The sequence below is a fragment of the Myxocyprinus asiaticus genome, chromosome 28, assembly GCF_019703515.2.
Source record: "Myxocyprinus asiaticus isolate MX2 ecotype Aquarium Trade chromosome 28, UBuf_Myxa_2, whole genome shotgun sequence".
NCBI classification, from domain to species: Eukaryota; Metazoa; Chordata; class Actinopteri; order Cypriniformes; family Catostomidae; genus Myxocyprinus; species Myxocyprinus asiaticus.
The window spans coordinates 38,902,228-38,927,267 of NC_059371.1; the positions used below are offsets into that span (position 1 = coordinate 38,902,228).

Sequence of the window (25,040 nt, forward strand, 5' to 3'; positions counted from 1 at the left end):
ATTATTTTGTTGTTTTTGTTTGGTTATTGTTAAGTTATAATGTGCATTTTGATTTATTGATTTTTAATTATTTTTTAAAATAAAAACAAATAGGCTAATCAATGTTGTGCGCTTTGTGTTTTGTTGTTTGTGAATTTTACTTTATTTTAATAAAAAGCTGTTTACATTTCACATACAATTTTACAAAACAATACTTATTGACAAATTATTGAAATTACTGAGGTTAAACAGATTTTAATGATGATGTCAGTGAATGCTGAAAACAAAAAATGTGCTTCTAATTAAATAAATATATTAATTTAATCTGTTCTAATCTGCTTCTAATTTAATTTCTTCTGTATGATATTCAGTTTTATTGGACATCATTGCAAAATATAGTTTTTATGAAATATTGATAAATTAGTGTTTAGAATTCAAGAAAGATTCAAAACAGATTTTATGATGAAATGTTGCTGTCGGGGAGGCAGCATAAACAAATAAACAAATAAATAAATAAATATAACTTTCTGTTGAATGTAAATCATTGGAATAAACCCCGCCCACTGCTGGCGTTATGAGCTGTGGAGCTTCAAGATGGCGCAGGCAATATTTGAGGTTCTGGAAGGTATAAATTCATACTTTTTTAAAAGGAAAAATTATCTAGGATATAAACAACATTAAATTAACATTTTACTCTTGCAGTAAAAATGCTTGCATGATTCCGCCGAACAGTTCCAAAAGCAATTTTTTATTGTTGTTTCGGTTCGTGTGAATGTCAGTTTGTTTTGGGTCATAAGAGGATAAATATAAGCATTTTTTTTTTTTAAATAAATAATATTAGCGCATTTTGGCGGTCAGTATTTTTCACTTTAATGCAAGTGAGCAGAGATTGATGTAGAGGAGGGAGGAAGAGCGATTGAAATAACAGCCGCGAGGGATCATGGCGGAGGGAGAGAGACACCCATGGAAAAGCCACAAAACACCTCACCGCTGTCTGATCTGATATATATATATATATATATATATTAAATTTAATATTACATCAAAAGACGATTTTACTGTTGTATAATGCATGCGCACTCTTGTTTACAATGTGAAAATTGTTTCCACACTTTTAAATTTTTTAGTGTTTGCTAGTGTTACTGAAATATTACTGCTCATTTAACTAAACATAGTGCCTGGTAGTATATGGTGCATTATAGTGTAATGTAGTATTATTTTATGAATTTTCATTTTTGTTTTGTTGATTCATTTACAAAAAAATTTACCAAAATTTACATTGTCATGTTTTTGGACATGAACCATGGTAATACCATGTAAACATGGTAAACGAATGTGTTAAACATTTAGTACCTCCCTGATCCCAGTTGGACATCTCTGAGATGTCTATTTAAGAGCGTTTCATCTGGAACGCATTGCATTCTAATTATTTACATCTGCTAAACATCTTAATAAGATCAGGTTTACAAACATTCTAAATCAGAAGCGTCTCAAAGACATCTGCTGAAGGGCTTATTGACATTCGAGAGGAAACATCTTCCCAGGTAGCACACAAACGTCTCAGAATGATCTGTTTAAGAGTGTTTCATCTGGAAAGCATCGCATTCCAATTAACATCTGCTAAACATCTTTATAAGATCAGGTTTACAAACATTCTAAATCATAAGCGTCTCAAAGACATCTGCTGAAGGTCTTATTGACATTCGAGAGGAAACGTCTTCCCAGGTAGCACACAAACGTCTCAGAGTTGTCTGTTTAAGAGTGTTTCATCTGGAAAGCATCGCATTCCAATTAACATCTGCTAAACATCTTAATAAGATCAGATTTACGAACATTCTAAATCATAAACGTCTCAAAGACATCTGCTGAAGGGCTTATTGACATTCGAGAGGAAACGTCTTCCCAGGTAGCACACAAACGTCTCAGAGTTGTCTGTTTAAGAGCGTTTCATCTGGAAAGCATCGCATTCCAATTAACATCTGCTAAACATCTTAAGATCAGGTTTACAAACATTCTAAATCATAAACATCTCAAAGACATCTGCTGAAAGTCTTATTGACATTCAAGAGGAAACGTCTTCCCAGGTAGCACACAAACATCTCAGAATGATCTGTTTAAGAGCGTTTCATCTGGAAAGCATCGCATTCCAATTAACATCTGCTAAACATCTTAATAAGATCAGATTTACGAACATTCTAAATCATAAGCATCTCAAAGACATCTGCTGAAGGGCTTATTGACATTCGAGAGGAAACGTCTTCCCAGGTAGCACACAAACGTCTCAGAGTTGTCTGTTTAAGAGCGTTTCATCTGGAAAGCATCGCATTCCAATTAACATCTGCTAAACATCTTAAGATCAGGTTTACAAACATTCTAAATCATAAACATCTCAAAGACATCTGCTGAAAGTCTTATTGACATTCAAGAGGAAACGTCTTCCCAGGTAGCACACAAACATCTCAGAATGATCTGTTTAAGAGCGTTTCATCTGGAAAGCATCGCATTCCAATTAACATCTGCTAAACATCTTAATAAGATCAGATTTACAAACATTCTAGATCATAAGCATCTCAAAGACATCAGTTGAAGGTCTTATTGACATTCGAGAGGAAACGTCTTCCCAGGTAGCACACAAACGTCTCAGAGTTGTCTGTTTAAGAGCGTTTCATCTGGAAAGCATCGCATTCCAATTAACATCTGCTAAACATCTTTATAAGATCAGGTTTAAGTTAACAAGTTTGTAAATCTGATTTTTTTAAGATGTCTAGTGGAGGTTCATTAGAATGTGAAGTTTTCTAGATGAAACAATAATTCTAATAAGACTTGTATATCTAACTACAATCATGAACAGTACTATAATGGTACTCTTTTGGATGTTACAAACTTTCAAAGAAAATATAAGATATTGACTGATTGATATATATATTTGTCCCATTTCAGGCATGGACAATCAGACGGTCCTCAATGTCCAGTCATTGTTAGACGGTCAAGCAGGTGTTCTGGACCCCAACGCACAGAATGTCTCAGGAACGACCATCCAAGCAATGGGTGAGGACCATTCATATGTTTATTTAACCTTTATCATCATGGGTGATCTGTCTGTATATCTCACATATCTGTAAATGCAAAACAAGTTCTTTTAATGTTCTTGGACATGATGTTATATTTACAGATGATGATGACGTGTTTCTCTGTGGGAAATGTAAGAAGCAGTTTAACTCATTACCCGCGTTCATGACCCACAAGCGAGAGCAGTGTCAATCCAACACCCCATCACTGGCCACCGTCTCTCTGGCCTCCAACAATGCCTACACCTCTGTACCGTCCATCAGCACGGGTCCACAGCTGCCCCCTAATAGACAGGTACAGCGCACCTGATCTTGAGAAATCACAGCACACCTGGAGCACCCATATAACTCCTTTTAACATGTCATCTTAAAGAATGAGATTTTTTGGCTTTAAGTTCTTGTCTAAAATGTTTAAGAAATCTGTATGCAAGTGTGATCAGACAATATAAACTTTTAGAAGATTTTAAAATGTACACTGTTGCTCTTCCAGTAAAATGGAACAAAAATACTGATGACTCATGTTGCACTACAAAGATTTTTGTTAAATTAAAATGCTCTTTAGAATGAGACTGTCCCACCCCCTAATGCCACCTGCCTCTGACTAGTGATAGCAAGTAGCAAATCATGTTTTATCGCAGACCTTTTCAACATTTAATCGTGCAGGATACACTAAAAAAAAAAGTAATATTTGGTTAAACTTGATTCAGTCATGGACAGTGGTTCCACATGTTTGAAACGAGTTTTCTTAAATTGAAATTACCATTTAATTGCAACTGAAAAACTTCAATTAGAGGGAACCAAACTGAACGCAACAAAATTTAATATGTCAAAATAACACAAATTAAACTCTTTTAGTGATATGCTAGCAAGTTAAATGAAATGTAAGCATGCTAAACAGATGCAAAGCATGCTGGGAATTACAAATCCTCTGCCCAGTTTCAGTTAACCAAGCAGAAAGAATTCTTGTTGCCCCAACGCACATGGATTAAGTAAAGCTGACAAGCCCCTTTTTTTAGTTGAATCAACTCAGTTAATTTAGTTCCCCTGGTTGCGGACTGATTGTTGGACTGACAATAGTGAAAGTTAATTATTTTTTTGAGTGTATGAATTAGAGGTATATTTAAGTTTAGTAAAACAATGTAAAATGCAACAAAAATTCTAGTAAAATGCAATTTTCTTGATATCAGCAATGGAATTGCTACTAGTAAAAAGATGCTAATTCTTGATATCAGTAATTGTATCTGCACTAGTAAAAACATTAATTCTTGATATTAAAAATGTCTTCATTACTTGCAGAAAAACCTATTTCTTGATATCAAAATGATTTTTTTTACATTAAAAGCCGTAATTGTTTTAGATTTTAACTGCATTTTCAGTGTTTCACAATGATCTGTCATTCACTCTTGTTTAAAATGGAATTACAGATATCTGTAATTAATTTCTCACTACATGATATTCCAATTTCACATTTACTTCTTACTAGTAAAAATTATACATTTTAATATTAATAATTACATTGTTACTAGTACAAATATCCATTCTTGATAATTAAATTACAACTAGTAAAAAAGGCTAATTTTTTATATCTGTAAATGTTTCTCAACATGTTAGATTTGGTATTTCAGATGCTGTATCTGGAAATGGATTTCAGATTTCAATAAATTGTAGACTAATAATTTTTTTTAAAAGGCTTTCTTACTAGTTACAGCAATAAAGATATCAGAAAGATATCAGAAATTAACATTGCCACTAGTGAAAACCAAATAACAAATAAAAAAAATAGTATTTCTCTTTTAGTTGTAATTCAGTTATTGATAACAGGAATGGACATTTGCACTAGTAAGTTGTTAGATTTTGTATTTTTGTTAGATTTGGTAATGTATTTTGTGTATATATATATATATATATATATATATATATATATATATATATATATATATACAGGTGCATCTCAATAAATTAGAATGTCGTGGAAAAGTTCATTTATTTCAGTAATTCAACTCAAATTGTGAAACTTGTGTATTAAATAAATTCAGTGCACACAGACTGAAGTAGTTTAAGTCTTTGGTTCTTTTAATTGTGATGATTTTGGCTCACATTTAACAAAAACCCACCAATTCACTATCTCAAAAAATTAGAATACATCATAAGACCAATAAAAAAAAACATTTATAGTGAATTGTTGGCCTTCTGGAAATTATGTTCATTTACTGTATATGTACTCAATACTTGGTAGGGGCTCCTTTTGCTTTAATTACTGCCTCAATTTGGCGTGGCATGGAGGTGATCAGTTTGTGGCACTGCTGAGGTGGTATGGAAGCCCAGGTTTCTTTGACAGTGGCCTTCAGCTCATCTGCATTTTTTGGTCTCTTGTTTCTCATTTTCCTCTTGACAATACCCCATAGATTCTCTATGGGGTTCAGGTCTGGTGAGTTTGCTGGCCAGTCAAGCACACCAACACCATGGTCATTTAACCAACTTTTGGTGCTTTTGGCAGTGTGGGCAGGTGCCAAATCCTGCTGGAAAATGAAATCAGCATCTTTAAAAAGCTGGTCAGCAGAAGGAAGCATGAAGTGCTCCAAAATTTCTTGGTAAACGGGTGCAGTGACTTTGGTTTTCAAAAAACACAATGGACCAACACCAGCAGATGACACTGCACCCCAAATCATCACAGACTGTGGAAACTTAACACTGGACTTCAAGCAACTTGGGCTATGAGCTTCTCCACCCTTCCTCCAGACTCTAGGACCTTGGTTTCCAAATGAAATACAAAACTTGCTCTCATCTGAAAAGAGGACTTTGGACCACTGGGCAACAGTCCAGTTCTTCTTCTCCTTAGCCCAGGTAAGACGCCAGGAGTGGCATAACAAGAGGAATACGACAACTGTAGCCAAATTCCTTGACACGTCTGTGTGTGGTGGCTCTTGATGCCTTGACCCCAGTCTCAGTCCATTCCTTGTGAAGTTCACCCAAATTCTTGAATCGATTTTGCTTGACAATCCTCATAAGGCTGCGGTTCTCTCGGTTGGTTGTGCATCTTTTTCTTCCACACTTTTTCCTTCCACTCAACTTTCTGTTAACATGCTTGGATACAGCACTCTGTGAACAGCCAGCTTCTTTGGCAATGAATGTTTGTGGCTTACCCTCCTTATGAAGGGTGTCAATGATTGTCTTCTGGACAACTGTCAGATCAGCAGTCTTCCCCATGATTGTGTAGCCTAGTGAACCAAACTGAGAGACCATTTTGAAGGCTCAGGAAACCTTTGCAGGTGTTTTGAGTTGATTAGCTGATTGGCATGTCACCATATTCTAATTTTTTGAGATAGTGAATTGGTGGGTTTTTGTTAAATGTGAGCCAAAATCATCACAATTAAAAGAACCAAAGACTTAAACTACTTCAGTCTGTGTGCATTGAATTTATTTAATACACGGGTTTTATAATTTGAGTTGAATTACTGAAATAAATGAACTTTTCCACGACATTCTAATTTATTGAGATGCACCTGTATATATATATATATTTTACTAATAAGTATGTAGTACTTTGGTGAAATGTGAAATTAGATTTTTATTTATTTTAAATATCTGTAATTGCTTTTTGAACAGGAGTGAATTTCATTGTAAAATTTAGAAGTGCATTTACAGATATCAAAAAATATACAACGGTTAGTTCCGGTCCTCGAATCTGATTGGACGAGAGACGTTCCATGAGTACTGATGGTCTGACACCATCAGCACTCCGACACTTCACTGTGTATCACTCCGCTTGTGTTCATGCTGTTCTAAACTAAAGTGTAAGAGCAGTGCAGATGTGTTAATCTGTCCCTTTACACTTATTTTTGTGACATTACATAATTTAGCCAGCAGGTGGAGTCAAAAAATCATTTTTGTGTGTAATATGAGCCAGTTAGAGTCAGCGTCAGTCAGTGTTTTCATTCATCAACACTACGTGATCGCTGGTATTACTATTATACTACTAAAGTTAGGAAATAGCTTTAAACGGCTTTAAAATAACAACTTCAGCATTAAGGCTCATCACAGCTGAGAGACACAACAGACTGTTTAATTACACAAACTCAAGGTGCTTACCTCTTACCGGAGTTTCCACATTGGAGAGGACATACTGTTAAAAATGGCGGAGGAGATTTCGGTTTCTATAGTGAAAGACTCTTGCACACCGGCTACCGTGAAATAGGGAGGAATATCCCCACTTGGGCGGCTATTTTTCCACAGAGAAAATAGGATGAATTTGGCCAAAATGACATTATCTTCAGAAAGCTGACTAACAGACTACAGCATCATTAACAGGTGATCGCACACGCTCCATATCTCTCTCTCTCTCTATCTCTCGCTCTCACACACACACACACACACACACAGACATCCTTGTTTCTCCAATAACTTGTTAGAAATGGCCCAAGCCGTGATACTACTTCTAAACTGATGTTTTTGAGAGGCTTGGACGCATCATTTGGTTTGAACCAGCAACGGCAGATTCTGATCCGTGGCGTAAGAAATTTTTTATGACTGGACTCAGTTTTTCCTCATTTTTTAAAATGTACTTGTTTATTGAACTGTTGTATATAAGCAATATCACACTCGCAGTTGTGCTATATGGCCTTAAATCAGCACTGCTGTGATTGCATAAGACACTCGGTCTGTGGCCGAATCACAGCAGTGCTGATGTAGGGCCATATCGTACTCTTACTTGTGTGATATTGCTTAATAATGTCTTTTATTAGTTGAAATTCCATTTTTGACATCAAGAATTCCAAGAGTAATGACAATATTTTAATCAACAATTACTGATAAAAAAAAATTTGCATTAAGACTAGTAATAATTCCATTCCTGATATCAAGAATTAGCATTTTTAAAACTGAATTTTAGATATCTATAATTCATATACTGCACATGATTAAAATTCAAAAGGGCTTGCGATACTGTCTAGCAATAGCAAGTAGTAAATCATATGTTTTAAGGCAATTCTTTTTTTTTTTTTTCAACATTTAATTATGTGCAGGATATGAATCAGGGATTTTTATAATTGGTTAAAATTCCAAAGACACATGCACTTCTTATTAGTAAAAATTTTCATTTTTGATATCAATAATTACATTGTTACTTGTACAAATATCGTTATCATTATCAATTGTCCGTTATCGACAATTGAATTACAACTTGTAAAAATGCTCATTTTTGTAATGTGATTTTCACTAGTGGCAATGTTAAGTTCAGATATCTGGATATAATTAAATATATCTTAAAAGGCATTCTTACTAGTTACAATAACATTATCAATATCTAAAATTGACATTGCCACTAGTGAAAACCAAATCAAAGGTATAAAATTTGCATTTTAACTAGTGAAATTTGAATCGTAGATATCTATAATTCATATCCTGCACATAATGAAATGTCGAACGGGCTTGCGATAATACATAGGAAATACATCAACACAGTAAAGTAAATATTGTTTGTCAAGCCACTTCATGCAGTCTCATATTACTGATATTTTTATTTATTTGTTTGTTTATATATTTTTCTCTCCTCAAGGTCTCTACGTACATAACCGTGCCGCAGTCTCCTCTCACACACACATTGGTGCAGGGTAACGTGTTGGTCAGTGATGAGGTGTTGATGTCGGCTATCTCAGCATTCGGCTCTCTGGATCAGCCAATGGCCGCCATGCATGGATCCGTACAGGTAATCAACACCTGAGAGACACACAGCCTTACGATTCAGGAGAGAGCGATCTGTAACTGAGGTAGTAATACAGCCCGATACAATTTGTCACGTTTTTCAGAGTAATCTCAGTATGCATGCGGGAACCTCATACCTGCAGCACCATCAGCAGCCTCCACAGCCCCTCCCACACAACCAGACCGTGCCCCTTTCCTCACAGGTGCCCTCCAGTAACAGTAATTCAATAGTGCAGGTGTACAGCACACTGCCCTCTATGGTTGGAGGTGGTACTGCAGAGGTGCCTACACTGGGTCTGCAGTCATTTCAGTCCGTTCAGGTACACTGTCAGATATTTCACAGGCATGATAAATACTGTTATTTAAATGCGTCCAGGTTTACCTTTGTACAGGAAATTTATTGAACATTAATAATCTGATCAGATGTTGTTGTTTGTCAGGTGCCCAGTCAGTGTGTGGAGAGTCAGGTGTTCGGTACGACTTCAGTGTACAGCCCTGGAAAACAGACCACCAAAAACAAACCCTGCACCATCAGCACAAACCTCTCTGAGCTCGGAGAATACGACAAGGTCATCATCCCCAAGAGAACCAGAACCTCCAAGAAAACACAGGATGGTACTTCATGCCTTTTATCAGTCTATACAGCTACACCAGCAAGCTTTCAGAACTAGATATAGCAGGATATGTTTTTGTTTAAGCAAATACATAAAGTGACTTAAAAGAAAGTACACGTGTTACAAAGCTACAGTAGGTGCTAGTGGTACAACAGATAATGAAGTAAAGAAAACACAATGTCAACATTGTTACAACATTTCTGTGATGTTTGTTTGGATGTTGTTTCAGAGTTTACTCTCTTTGTTTTTTTCAGCAGGTCAAACAAAAGGAAAAGCTCAGAAACTGAAATGCAATTACTGTAGCAAAGTATTTACCAAGAATTTTGACCTTCAGCAACATATTCGCAGGTAAATAAGTGTTTTTGTAAAGGTTTATGTTCAGGGGTCGGTCTCAAATTCATGCCAGTATACTGTATGTTTTGACCCCCTGATCTCTGAAAATGCACTCGCAAATGTCTGTTTTGAGCTTTTAATTCTAGTGTATTGACAAAGATCTAACTTAGATCTTACAATCCAGTTTCATCTGGACTGGGGCCAAAGCTTGTGATGTATAAATGACATAGAGAACTCTAATATCTTGATTAAATATGGAGAAGACAATTCTTGTTTTTCTGAAACATTTGGATGCTTGATTCAGGAGATCTTAATATACTAAGGGGGCTTTCACACTGGGCATGTTTGCTGCGGTCCGATTCTGAGTGTGATTGTTCCCGGTGCCCCCGCACCTTTGGTCTGGTTTCACACTCACTTGATTCTATCGAACCCCGTCACGTCATCACAAACACGCATGGAGAACACAACGCGACTCATCATACTTTTTGTTTTTTTGTTATTTTGGTGCCATTATGCACAGCAGAGTGAACGACAACTGCGTATATGTGCGCTTCATGGTGTAACTCATCAGATGTCCAGGGGAAGGCGGCTTGCTGCTGCTCGTAAACGGCGTTTTTTGAGGCATTTCTTTTTTGCATCTTTGTTTACACTGCACGCTTACTCACGCTCGTGTCCAAGGTGAAGTTATCGTGACTGTCATCTCCTATTATACCCTATATTTATAACATATAATAGTATTTATATATAGTATTTATAAGGTGTATAGATAGATAGATGTCGTCATCGGCTAAAACGCATGCGCAGGTTACTTCACTTCCTGAACGAGTGCACACCCGAGCTTTCACATTCACGCGAATCGCGCTACAGTTCCATTGGAACCAAACTCAGACCACCTCCTACAGGTAGTCTCGGGTTCGGTACCACGGTGCATCCCCCGGTCCGCATGACAGCTTTCACATTACCAATTTTTCATGCGAACCGTGCTGTGTTTCGAACTAAACTGCCAGTGTGAAAGCACCCTAAGAGAAGAAGGATCCTTGTGGAGGCTAGAGCTCTCTAGAACCCTGCTGTTAAAAAAAAAGTCTACAGTATTCTGTTCAAGAATGCTTTAGAACTCTGATGTTCTAGAAATTTATTAGACATGTTGGTGTTCTACAGTTCTATAGGACATGTTGTTCTAGAACTGTAAAGGACATGTTGTTCTAGAACTCTATAGGACATGTTGTGGTTCTAGAAATGGTGAGGACAAGCTGGTGTTCTAAAACGTTAGAGGACATGTCATTCCAGAATTCTAGAGGACATGTTTTAGAACTGTAGAACAACAGACTCTGTTGGACATGTTGTTGTTGTTGTTGTTGTTCTAGAACTCGATAGGACATGTTGGTGTTCTAGAACTCTGTAGGACCTGTTAGTGTTCTAGAATTCAATAGGACATGTTGTTCTCAAACTATAAAGGACATGTTGTTCTAGAACTCTATAGGACATGTTGGTGTTCTAGAACTCTGTAGGACCTGTTAGTGTTCTAGAATTCTATAGGACATGTTGTTCTAGAACTCTATAGGACATGTTGTGGTTCTAGAACTGGAGAGGACAAGCTGGTGTTCTAAAACTTTAGAGGACATGTTGTCATTCCAGAATTCAGAGGACGTGTTCTAGAACTGTAGAACGACAGATTCTGTTGGACATGTTGTTGTTGTTGTTGTTGTTCTAGAACTCAATAGGACATTTTGTTGTTTTAGAATTCCATATGAAAAGTTTGTGTTCTAGAACTCTATATCCTATAGAACTCTATAGAACTTGTGCTACAAAACTCTTTAGGACTGTTGTTCTAGAACTGTATAGGATTCTGTCTTAAAAACCATCAGTTCTAGAATTGTGTTATTCTAGAACTTTATCAGACTTTGCAGTTCATGAACTCTATCCACAGTTTTCCTGACCAACCACTGGGCAACACCAAGACAATTCTAATTGCTGCTGGACTGTTTTCTATTTCCGGTCTCGATAAGAAGCAGTGTAAAAACTTGCATTCCAGCCTGTCATAACAACTCAAAGTAGTTAATGATATCAACATAACTAACCTGAGTCCATAACTCAATGTCTTCCACCGACTCAAACTTTGATGGGTGAGGCACTGTCAGAAAATTATTATCGTGACTCTTTAATGCATCGGCACTATGGAGCCACGTACATGCTTTTTCAGAAATGTTTACAAATTAATTACGCTAAAATCACATTATTCTGTAAGAACATACACCAATGCAAGTGAAAACAGGTTCTGTTATGAATCGTGGAATACTTCCGGGTTCTGGAAAAAGGTGAATAGGACTCTGATATTTTAGACCATTTTAGAACTCCATTTGAAAACTGTTTAGGACTGTAGAACACAATAGGACTCTGCAGTTCAGTTCTGAGACACATAGTGTTCTTTAAACAGTACTGTTTTCTCCACTCTGCAGTCACACGGGTGAGAAACCCTTCCAGTGTATTGTTTGTGGCCGAGCCTTCGCTCAGAAGTCCAATGTGAAGAAACACATGCAGACACACAAAGTCTGGCCCACTGGAGTCCACAGCAGTGCCTCCAGGATGCCCATCACAGTACGAGTACTTCCAATGAACAACGACGAGAACTCGCAGCAGACAGAGCAAGAGACACAGGAACAAGGTGCTGTATCCCTGATTTGAACCAACCCCTAACTCAAAGTATTACACATCAGGACTTGACTCGTCCTGCATGTCCTAAACAGACATGAATGATACCACAAATCGTGCGGCTTGTTGAGGAAAGGCGTGCTATTACTTTTCTTAGTTATCAGACTTCCGATTTACGCTTTTGTTTGTATTTCTTGTGTGTTTCCAGCTGTAGAGGAGAGAGACGGTGAGACGCAGGTGGAGACACAGAGCTCGGTGGAGGCCAAACAGACTGGAAACCAGAACAAACAGATCATCCTGATCGACAGCTCATATCAGTGTCAGTTCTGCTCGACCAAATTTAGCACCTACTTCCAGCTGAAGTCTCACATGACCCAGCACAAGAGCGAACAGGTACATTGATATAGTATTTTTCTAGTTTCGCTCTGCTCTGATATATTTAATCACCCAAATATCGTTGTTGGTTAGAGCTTGTGTAGAGTAGATCTTGTTTGCAAGCGATAGTGATTTCCTCTTTTGAGTCAGTTCTTTAAAGATAATTGGTCGAAATGGTTCACAAACCAGTTTGAACGGTTTATCGAAATTGGTTTCCAGAAATCACAAATGACTGAAAAAGTCATGGAATTTCACTGGTCAAAATGAGTGGGAACCCTGAGAGTAATATACAATGTAGACCATCTGAATGTGAAAAAGTTCATCTTCAAAGTTCTTTGAAACAAATAAAGAGTCATTCACCAGTTCAGATTTAATCGTACATGCTTCCGTTTTCTCTTTTGGTCTTTGCAGGTGTACCGCTGTGTAGTGAAGAGCTGCTCTCAGACCTTTCAGAAGCTGGATCAGTTTCTCGAGCATATTCACACACACCAGGAGCAGCTGACGTACCGCTGTCACCAGTGCAGTAAAGTGTTTCCTTCACTCTTTGACCTGGGACTACACCAGTACTCACACAGCTTCTGTCCTCAACAGAACCAGCGCAGAGACACCAACTACTACGGGTCAAACCCACATACACCCCAACATTACATCTTTAACATTTGCATTTATGCATTTGGCAGATGCTTTTATCCCAAATGACTTACAATGCATCCAGTGTACACATTTAATCTGATTGTGTATTCTCTGAGAACCGTAACCATGACCTTAACGTTGCTAGCGCTCTACCAGTCGAGCCAAAGGAACACTTTGAATTAATTTTAAAGTGTTGTTGTCATTTTTGTGTACAGATGTATGAAGTGTCAGAGTAAATATTCCACACAGGAAGCTCTTGAACAGCATCTGCTGAACGCGATACATAACTACCCCTGCCCTCATTGCCAGAAGGTACCGCATCAGAAAATACATCTGATTTGACTTTTTGTTTGGTTTTGTCTTCTGTTGAAAGATGTCATATCAGATTAATATGGAATTGAAGTTCGATCAGTAGTGGATTTTGCTGACCGATTAATCGGTCGATAGTTTTTAAAATAGATTTATAGAAGTTAAAGCATTTTTAGTCTTTCCTTATTGTGACAGGCACAGACATAGATGCTACAAGAATGAAAAATGAATAAAATCCCAGATGTGGTTTATTATTCAACCAAAAATCCCAGTAATACCCAGAAGAAAAGAAGATTTGGTGCATAACGCCAGACTTTAAATATAAACAAGCCCGAAACACACCAGGCACTCTTATTCTGAAATGCCGGTGACTTGGCTCCTTTATAACGCTCTAGTTAACTAGGCTATTTACCAAATTAAGCGTTTTAAAGCCAATATATTCACCAAATGAAGGGTTTTGTATATATACTGTAAAAAGGTTTAATGAGGAATAAGGTTTATTATTATTCACAAGATATGAAGTTGGAGACACAATGTATGTGCTGACAGGGCTACGTTTCTTTATAGTTACATTGTTCTTTATATGCTCTCGCTTCGATTTCGAACGCTTGATTATCTAATCAAAATAAAATATGCATTGAAGTGATGATAAAAATATGAATGAATATAGTCAATAATGAAAGATTTAGATACAGCAAATGCCACAAGGTGTCAGTTATTGTTTTATTTCACCTCTAGTGGCGACTATCGGCAACAATCGGTATAGATTTTTGCAGAGAACCGATATTTCCAAAAAAAAAACTATAGGCACTGAATAATCGGTAAAACCGCTATATCGATCTACCTCTAATTGAAGTATAACTTTTTTGGGGGGGGGTTTCCCCTTTTTCCCCCAATTCCCAGTGCGCTTATTAAGTCCTCATGGTCGTGTAGTGATTTGCCACAATCCGGGTGGTGGAGGATGCATCCCAGTTGCCTCCGCGTCTGAGACCATCAACCCACGCATCTTATAATGTGACTTGTTGAGCGCATTGCCACGGAAACATACCGTGTGTGGAGGCTTCACGCCATCCATGGTGGCATCCGTGAGAATGAACCACATTATAGTGACCACGAGGAGGTTACCCCATGTGACTCTACCTTCCGGGCCAATTTGGTTGCTTAGGAGACCTGGCTGGAGTCACTCAGCACGCCCTGGGATTCGAACTAGCGAACTAGCGAGCTCCAGGGGTGGTAGCCAGCGTATTTTACCACTGAGCTACCCAGGCCCCTGAAGTATAACTTTTAACTCCTAATACTAGTTAATGTAAAGAAGTAAATGATGTGTGTTTTTGTGTTGAAGGTCTTTCCCTGTGAGCGTTATTTACGCAGACATCTCCTGACGCATGGTGTCGGGGGAAAATTTAAATGTCAGATTTGTAAAAAGTTCTTCAAAACTGAACACTACCTCAAACTACACACACAGATCCACTCAGGTAAGGCACGTTTTGTGGTGAAAACAAGTGTTCATTTAGTCAAGTTATAAGACAGTTTCCTCAAAGCATTCATGAAAAATCAATGATATTTGTGTTATTTTGCTTTGAATTGTGTAGCATACTCTTTTATTTGAAAGTATAAAGATGAATGAAGCATCTTAAAAGATTTAAGTCTTATAACTTTTTTGGGGGGTGGGGCGGGGTGGTTTCCCCTTTTTCTCCCAATTTGGAATGCCCAATTCCCAATGCGCTCTAAGTCCTCGTGGTCGTGTAGTGATTTGCCTCAGTCCGGGTGGTGGAGGACGAATCCCAGTTGCCTCCGCGTCTGAGACAGTCAACCCGCGCATCTTATCACGTGGCTTGTTGAGCGTGTTGCCACGGAGACATAGCGCGTGTGGAGGCTTCACGCCATCCACCGCGGCAACCACGCTCAATTCACCACGCGCCCCACCGAGAACAAACCACATTATAGCGACCACGAGGAGGTTACCCCATGTGACTCTACCCTCCCTAGCAACCGGGCCAATTTGGTTGCTTAGGAGACCTGGCTGGAGTCACTCAGCACGCCCTGGGATTCGAACTAGCGAACTCCAGGGGTGGTAGCCAGCGTATTTTACCACTGAGCTACCCAGGCCCCAAAAGATTGAAGTCTTAAGTAATTTTCCCAAAAACATATGAGTGAAAGAACTGAGCTGGTGTGACAGTTAATAAACGTGTTTAACTTATGTCTGACACAGTACTGTGTTAATATTGATGTTTACTGGGTTTTTCTTTGTTGTGTAGGAGAGAAGCCGTATAAATGTTCCGTGTGTGAGGCCACCTTCAACAGGAAAGACAAAGTGAAGAGACACATGCTGATTCACGAGCCCTTCAAGAAATATAAATGCCCCTTCAAGTGAGTGACAGGCATGTTATCAGCAGTCTGTGAATATGCTTCATTATTTATTTATTTATTTTTCTCCTGTGGTAGAACTCACGTGGGCTGCACCAAAGAGTTCAACCGGCCGGACAAACTGAAAGCTCATATTCTCTCTCATTCAGGTTAGAATGACCTCTCAAATCTCAAATATGACATTTTAAAGGTGTATCTTTGCATTTAAATAACTATTAAAATATCTCAGTTGAGACGGATCTAAGTGTTTATTAAAGCTAATAAACTATAGGCCTATTAGTCCGCAGAAGAAATATTTAATTATTTATTCAACATTGGTGTCTTTAACATTTTGCTGTTATCAGCATTTTCTAAAAGCCACAAGATGTAGTGCATTACAGTGATTTTACCACTCTGCTTTGTGTCATGCCTAAAAGCAACTTTTCACAATCATTGTCACCATCTCAAAAATAGCTTATTGATTTCATTACAACTTTACACTCTCTCTGTTGTGCAGGTATTAAACCGTATAAGTGTCAGTTCTGTCAGAAGTTGTTCAGTCGTCGCGCACACATGCTGGAGCATCAGCGCTCGCACACAGATAACTATCGCTTCCGCTGCGCCGCCTGTAACAAGGGCTTCACCCGCCACAATTACTACAGAGAACACAAGTGCCCGCTGGCAGGGGCTCCAACAGGGGACGTGGAGGGGTCCCAAGGGTCGCAAGGACAGGGGAACAACAGCGAGGGTAAATATACACACATAAACACACACAAGTGAAATCCGCATCTTAAAGTGAATCCTTTTCACACGCATCATGAATTATCACCATGAAACAGTGTTCAGTCGAAACTATGAACTAGGACATGAACAACTGTTGTTTAGTCGGAAAGTCAATGTTCACCTGCCGTACTTTGTGAACAAAAACCACTGCAGTTTTTACTTGATTTTCACATTGTCGTAATTCCAAATATACAGTGCATCCGGAAAGTATTCGCAGCGCTTCACTTTTTCCACATTTTGTTATGTTACAGCCTTATTCCAAAATGGATTAAATTCATTATTTTCCTCAAAATTCTACAAACAATACCCCATAATAACAACGTGAAAGAAGTTTGTTTGAAATCTTTGCAAATTTATTAAAAATAAAAAATGAAAAAAAAAAAAAATCACATGTACATAAGTATTCACAGCCTTTGCCATGACACTCAAAATTGAGCTCAGGTGTATCCTGTTTCCACTGATCATCCTTGAGACGTTTCTACAACTTGATTGGAGTCCATCTGTGGTAAATTCAGTTGATTGGACATGATTTGGAAAGGCACACACCTGTCTATATAAGGTCCCACAGTTAACAGTGCATGTCAGAGCACAAACCAAGCCATGAAGTCCAAGGAATTGTCTGTAGACCTCCGAGACAGGATTGTATCGAGGCTCAGATCTGGGGAAGGGTACAGAAAAATTTCTGACCAGTATCTGCATGATTTTATGCACTGCACTGCTGCCACATGATTGGCTGATTAGATAATCTCATGGATGATTGTTGGTGCCAGATAGGCTGGTTTGAGTATTTCTGTAACTGCTGATCTCCTGGGATTTTCATGCACAACAGTCTCTAGAATTTACTCAGAATGGTGCCAAAAACAAAAAACATCCAGTGAGCGTCAGTTCTGTGGACTAAAATGCCTTGTTGATGAGAGAGGTCAACAGAGAATGACCAGACTGGTTTGAACTGACAAAGTCTATGGTAACTCAGATAACCACTCTGTACAATTGTGGTGAGAAGAATATAATGCGGGTTGGTGCTGTTTTGGCGGCACGAGGGGGACCTACACAATATTAGGCAGGTGGTTTTAATGTTGTGGCTGATCAGTGTATATATATGTATGTGTATATGTATATTTACAGTATATAATAATGATATGAACTGTCACTGTTTGAAATAAATGTGTACAATTTGCATTTTTCCAGGTATTCTAGTACTTAAATTTCAAAAAGTTAAATTCAATATCTTTAAGCACTTCAAGGACCTTGTGCAAAACCTGTAGACATTGTAGAAAAATGCGACAGAGATTTTTATGCTTGACGGGTCATTTAATTTATGATCACATGGACAGGAAACAACATTTATTTTGCCATGCTATTTTGTTTTTACGAAATTCTATACATTGTCCCACCCTAACAGAAATATATTAATATTGTATATAATAGTAATAATAATTATAGTATTACATTACAAAAATATATTAAACTTAACTGGATTCCAAAAAATAATGAAAACTGAGCTGAGGCCCTATAACCATGTTTGACTGTTTAATTTATTTTGCATTTTCTTATTTTCAAATAGAGTGATACCATGTTCTTTTGATTTAGGCTAACATGAAAGCGCAACAAATCTGTGTAATAACAAAAAATTGTTCTCAAATGACATAATCACGATTATCATTTTAACCATTATTGTGCAGTCCTACATCGCTTTTGGTGTGAATAGATTTTGTGCAAGACATTGACAGTTTTTGTCTGCGATTTACATTGGTTGTGTCGCTCTTGGTGTGAATAGACCTGGAGGCTAAATTCAGCTAAATGTTTTTCTATACGCCTCCTCTCAGCATGTTTTGATGTTTTTCAGGTACAGGGGATGGATCACCTGCCATAGAACCAGATGAACATGGAGAAACTGCAGATGAGGATGAGGATGGGGAGACGCAGCAGGATGAAATTACAGGAATGAATGGAGAAGAGAAGCAAATGGGAGGAGAGGAGGAGGAAGAAGGGAGGGCTGATGGTTTAGAGGGCGGGGCAGGGCTGGATCACATGCAGGAAGGAGGCGGAGCTATCAGGCTGCTGTCTGAACCCATGTGCTTTCAAACAGTTGACTGATGGAGAACACTGAAAGACAAATATTCAAGCTGAAGTGTGTAATTTCTGCACCACCGAACAGAATTGCAAAAATAAGGATTTCTATTGTTCGGCAAACAGGTAGTTCCACCCCCAAAATTACGCTGTTGGTTAAGCCAATGTGTTGGGCTGCTCATACAAACAAATTGCAATTCCATTTGGTTCCACTAGAGGTGAGAATATTACACACTGCTGTTTTAAATTTAGACCTCTGAATACATTGAAAATTGATCTGCTGGTACAAAGATATTTAATATAAATTAAGATATTGGAATGGGTGACGTGGTCTGACAGTAAATTTTCCCATGCGGAAGACCTGCACTCAAACTTGAGTTTTTTTGTGTAATCTTGTTTACAAATCTTCAGTGGGCAGAGCTTCACAAACCTTAGATGGCTTTAGGGACCTTCGAAGTCAGTGATGTTTTCTATTATAGAAATTCAGGGTTGAAATTAGTGGTCGACCAATGTGGGTTTTTCAGTGGCCGATGTGATACGATATCTAAAGAGCAGAATGGCCAATATACAGTTGAAGTCAGAAGTTTACATACACTTAGTTTGAAATCATTAAAACTCATTTTTTAACCACTCCACAGATTTCATATTAGCAAACTATAGTTTTGGCAAGTCGTTTAGGACATCTACTTTGTGCATGACATGAGTAATTTTTCCACCAATTGTTTACAGACAGATTGTTTCACTTTTAATTGACTATATCACAATTCCAGTGGGTCAGAAGTTTACATACACAAAGTTAACTGTGCCTTTAAGCAGCTTGGAAAATTCCAGAAAATTATGCCAAGCCTTTAGTCAGTTAACCAATTATCTTCGGATAGGCTAAATGGATACCTTTGAACTCAGTGCCTCTTTGCTTGACATCATGGGAAAATCAAAAGAAATCAGCCAAGACCTAAAAAAAAAAAAAAAAAAAAAAAAATTGTGGACCTCCACAAGTCTGGTTCATCCTTGGGAGCAATTTCCAAACATCTGAAGGTACCACGTTCATCTGTACAAACAATAGTACGCAAGTATAAACACCATGGGACCACGCAGCCATCATATCGCTCAGGAAGAAGACACATTCTGTCTCCTAGAGATGAATATAATTTGGTGCGAAAAGTGCAAAATCAATCCTAGAACAACAGCAAAGGACCTTGTGAAGATGCTGGAGGAAACAGGTAGACAAGTATCTATATCCACAGTAAAATTAGTCCTATATCACATAACCTGAAAGGCTGCTCAGCAAGGAAGATGCCAATGCTCCAAAACCGCCATAAAAAAGCCAGACTACAGTTTGCAAGTGAACATGGGGACAAAGATCTTACTTATTGGAGAAATGTCCTCTGGGCTGATGAAACAAAAATTGAACTGTTTGGCCATAATGACCATCGTTATGTTTGCAGGAAAAAGGGTGAGGCTTGCAAGTCGAAGAACACCATCCTAACCTTGAAGCATGGGGGTGGCAGCATCATGTTGTGGGGGTGCTTTGCTGCAGGAGGGACTGCTGCACTTCACAAAACAGATGCCATGAAGAGGAAGGAAATTTATGTGGATATATTGAAGCAAAATCTCAAGATATCAGCCAGGAAGTTAAAGCTCGGTCACAAATGGGTCTTCCAAATGGACAATGACCCCAAGCATACCTCCAAAGTTGTGGCAAAATGGCTTAAGGACAACAAAGTCAAGGTATTGGAGTGGCCATCACAAAGCCCTGACCTCAATACGGTAGACAAATTTGTGGTCAGAACTGAAAAAGCGTGTGCGAGCAAGGAGGCGTACAAACCTGACTCCGTTACACCAGTTCTGTCTGGAGGAATGGGCCAAAATTCCAGCAACTTATTGTGAGAAGCTTGTGGAAGGCTACCCAAAACGTTTGACCCAAGTTAAACAATTTATAGGCAATACTACCAAATACTAACAAAGTGTATGTAAACTTCTGACCCACTGGGAATGTGATGAAAGAAATAAAAGCTTAAATAAATCATTTTCTCTACTATTATTCTGACATTTCACATTCTTAAAATAAAGTAGTGATCCTAACTGACCTAAGACAGGGAATGTTTTCTACTATTAAATGTCAGGAATTGTGAAAAACTGAGTTTAAATGTATTTGGCTAAGGTGTATTTAAACTTCTGACTTCAACTGTACACTGCCTGGCCAAAAAAAAATAATTGCCGTTTGAACGTCTTTGGGATGTGCTGGAGAAGACTTTACCGAGTGGTTCGACTCTCCTGTCATCAATACCGCCTTTAGCTTTGATTACGGCGTGCATTCGTTGTGGCATTGTTTCGACAACCTAATGCAGCGTCACAACATTTATTTCCATCCAGATTTGCATTCATTTTTGGCCGAGATCTTGTATTGATGATGGGAGAGTCGAACCACTCCGTAAAGTCTTCTCCAGCACATCCCAAAGACTTCTAATGGGGTTAAGGTCAGGACTCTGTTGTGGCCAGTTCATGTGTGAAAATGATTCCTCATGCTTCCTGAACCTCTCTTTCACAATTTGAGCCTGAAGAATCTTGGCACTGTCATCCTGGAATATGCTTGTGCCATCAGGGAAGAAATTGATGGGATAACCTGGTCATTCAGTACATTCAGGTGGTCAGCTGACTTCATTTTATTGCTGCATAACATTGCTGAGCCAAGACCAGACCAACTGAAGCAACCCCAGATCATAATACTGCCTTAAATCCAAACAGTGATTTTGTTTGGTTTTGGGCCAGGCAGTGTAAATGTGATAAACAATACAATTTAACGGCAAATCAAATGTACAGCAAATTTCTACGGTGAAACAAACATTTACTCAAATGCCATTTTCTTGAAAAGAAAAAACTATGAAAGTGTTGACTAAGTTGACGAATTTATTGGTGGATTTTGGAACTGACACATGGGGAAAGTGGTGAGAACAGCAAGATGGCCAAATATCGGCAGATTTATCAGCCTGGCTGATATATCGGTCCATCACTAGTTCAAATCCCTGTTTATCATCGATAAAAATCTTTATTTGTTTTATATTAAAACATTACTGCTCGTTTATTTTTTTCTCAGATTTGAGAACTCTATCTTGTAGATACCGGTTTGATAATAAACACTGTTGAATTTCTACAGAGTTGCAGCACTATTGTCTTTTGTTTACCTTCTCTGTTGTAAATCTTGCACTTTGGTCCAACAAATATGACTTTAGCAAATACTAACACAAGGAAATGGCCAAATCCATCTCTGTTCGGTTACAGGGGTGTTCACAAAGGATGTCTTCTTGCATCCGGAGCTAATTTTTGTTTTTATTTGTTTGTCTACGACATGTGTGTAAGGGTGGATGTCTTTGTTGTTTTTCAGTGCCTCACGCCATGAGCATTGTTTTTAAGACAGCCTGCCAAGTTCAAAAAATTCTATTAAAACAACTTTTAAAACACTTAAAGACCTCTGCATTCAGTTCCATTCCATTTCATTATTTGTTTTTGAGAAAAACACCAAATGCAAAACGTTTCCCATTTAATTATTTATTCAACTATTTATTCAGCATTGTTTTTTTTCTTCACATTTATCCATACAAATCAACTAGTAAATAAATCTCTGAAGTGACTCTGAAGGCAGTCACTTCTACTTTAATATTAAATCATTTTATTGACTTTTATTTTTTCATTTTATTTATTTTTAGGAGAATGAGTATTCACACCATGTACAGTATTCGGTTCATATACAGAGTGAAAGTGGTTTGACTTACACGGATCAGTTGGAAGAAGAGTAGAAATCATAAAAATAAGTAATATCACAGTTAACAACAATCATCCCAAGGATTTCATTTGTTAAAATCTTGTTATGGATAAGTAACTGTTTCCAATAAATATTCAACGTAGCTTTCTATTCTGAAAATCAAACATATCAATCCTCATCAGATGCATCCAAGTGATTATTCACGAGCCTTCACGCAAAATAACTTTCTTCATCAGTATTTTTGTTTCCAGTAAAAATATCAACACATCCTGAAACAAAAATACATTTACTTGTTTACCGAGAATATAATAAATAATAGTTTTTTCTTATTTTATGCATAAATTCCAATTCATTTTAGATTTATGCTTAGACATCTTACGCAATTTTGCTTCTGGATGTTTCAGTATTTTTACTGAAAGACAACAAATACTGATTTTATTTATTTATTTATTGCAATGATTATTATTCATAATGTGCTGCACTGAACTACAGTACTGTGGTAAATCATGACAGGTTTTTGGGCTCTACAGCGCCGCTCCAGTGGTTTAGACTAAAATCACTATAGATGATCTTAGAAGCATGAAAAACTACACTTTGAACAGCCAAAGAAATCTCCAGAATATTTAAAAATGTACCTTTAAAATTCAGACGTCCTACAGAACTAGAGCGTTTGATACTCTATTGATGTTCTCACACGTTTACCGGTAATAAATACTGCACTCTGAAACCCCTTGGAATTTTAGTCCAAAATAATAGATTGCATAATTATTTCAGGAATATAAGGCCAGTTTTGCATCTTTTTCCATTTTGCAACTAAAATGACACAATTGCAGATCATTTCAGTGAAATAATTCACTACTCTGAACTTGTGCTTACAGACTACTGAAATCAGCCACAGTCAGAGATGGAGGTACTAAAACTCCTGGAATACTACACGAAATCCTTGAGTTTCCAGAAATCACAGGAATATTTATAATTGTTTTTATCATTTTAAAATTGGATATCAATCTGTTTAATACTTCAAGGGTGAATCTCAACAAGAACTGTTATGTGTTAAGACAATTAAACCTATTTTTAGAACTATAAAGATTTTTTGCATTGTGACATTAAGCATATACATTTGAAGTCAGAAATTTACATACAGTTAGACTGAAATCATTAAAACTCATTTTTTAACCACTCCACAGATTTCATATGAGCAAACTATAGTTTTGGCAATCGTTTAGGACATCTACTTTGTGCATGACATGAGTAATTTTTCCACCAATTGTTTATAGACAGATTGTTTCACTTTTAATTGACTATATCACAATTCCAGTGGGTCAGATGTTTACATACACTGTTAACTGTGCCTCTAAGCAGCTTGGAAAATTCCAGAAAATGATGTCAAGCCTTTAGACAATTAGCCAGTTAGCTTCTGATAGGAGGTGTACTGAACTGGAGGTGTACCTATGGATGTATTTTAAGGCCTACCTTCAAACTCAGTGCCTCTTTGCTTGTAATCATGGGAAAATCGAAATCAGCCAAGACCTCTTGAAAAAAAAAAAAATAGGTCTGGTTCATCCTTGGGAGCAATTTCCAAACACCTGAAGGTACCACGTTCATCTGTACAAACAATAGTACGCAGGTACAAACATCATGGGACCATGCAGCCATCCTACCGCTCAGGAAGAAGACGCATTCTGTCTCCTAGAGATGAACACAGTTCAGTGTGAAAAGTGCAAATCAATCCCAGAACAACAGCAAAGTACCTTGTGAAGATGCTGGAGGAAACAGGTTGACAAGTATCTATATCCACAGTAAAACGAGTCCTATATCGACATAACCTGAAAGGCTGCTCTGCAAGGAAGAAGCCACTGCTCCAAAACTGCCATAAAAACAAAGATCTACCAATGCTACCAAATACTAACAAAGTGTATGTAAACTTCTGACCCACTGGGAATGTGATGAAAGAAATAAAAGCTGAAATAAATAATTCTCTCTACTATTATTCTGACATTTCACATTCTTAAAATAAAGTAGTGATCCTAACTGACCTAAGACAGGGAATGTTTTCTATGATTAAATGTCAGGAATTGTGAAAAACTGAGTTTAAATGTATTTGGCTAAGGTGTATGTAAACTTCTGACTTCAACTGTAAATATTATTAAAAAATAAAAAATAAAGTTTTTAAAGCAACAAAAATGAAATTCAATACGACAAATACTAGTATATTTACATTGTATATTACAAATGTACTATACAATTTAAATAATATACATTTTTCACATTACAATATTGATAATTTTGGGGATAAAAGTTACTAAATTGCCATGAAAATAATGTAACAATGCCAAACAACTTAATGGACCTTAAAAAAATTAGTTTAATTGATTTGATGATAAAATTCATTTCAAATTTTTGTATTACAGAAATTAGTGA

General features: G+C 37.4%; 1 protein-coding gene across 4 annotated transcripts; it reads left to right on the plus strand.

The window, feature by feature from the left end:
- The first annotated feature begins 536 nt into the window (after nt 1–536).
- znf341 (zinc finger protein 341) lies at nt 537–19,585 on the plus strand. Of its 4 annotated transcripts, none has more exons than XM_051659533.1 (16): nt 537–604; nt 2,920–3,027; nt 3,152–3,342; nt 8,602–8,751; nt 8,852–9,067; nt 9,188–9,362; nt 9,616–9,709; nt 12,151–12,356; nt 12,552–12,736; nt 13,130–13,338; nt 13,567–13,663; nt 15,003–15,135; nt 15,919–16,030; nt 16,106–16,176; nt 16,524–16,754; nt 18,636–19,585. In XM_051659533.1, exons 1-16 carry the CDS (start codon nt 574–576, stop codon nt 18,884–18,886), a joined length of 2,460 nt encoding a protein of 819 aa, XP_051515493.1. In that variant the 5' UTR covers nt 537–573; the 3' UTR covers nt 18,887–19,585. The 4 variants fall into 4 exon arrangements, with proteins under 4 accessions (XP_051515493.1, XP_051515494.1, XP_051515495.1 ...); XM_051659534.1 differs by having other exon boundaries at nt 9,619–9,709; XM_051659535.1 differs by having other exon boundaries at nt 545–594.
- The last annotated feature ends 5,455 nt before the right edge of the window (nt 19,586–25,040 follow it).

What these genes read in the sequence shown, in the direction of transcription:
- znf341 (XM_051659533.1), top strand. Translation starts at nt 574, where the DNA reads ATGGCGCAGGCAATATTTGAGGTTCTGGAAG. An exon ending in AGCTGCCCCCTAATAGACAG is followed by an intron (nt 3,343 to 8,601) that starts GTACAGCGCACC and finishes TCTCTCCTCAAG; the next exon opens with GTCTCTACGTACATAACCGT. An exon ending in GCAAGAGACACAGGAACAAG is followed by an intron (nt 12,357 to 12,551) that starts GTGCTGTATCCC and finishes GTGTGTTTCCAG; the next exon opens with CTGTAGAGGAGAGAGACGGT.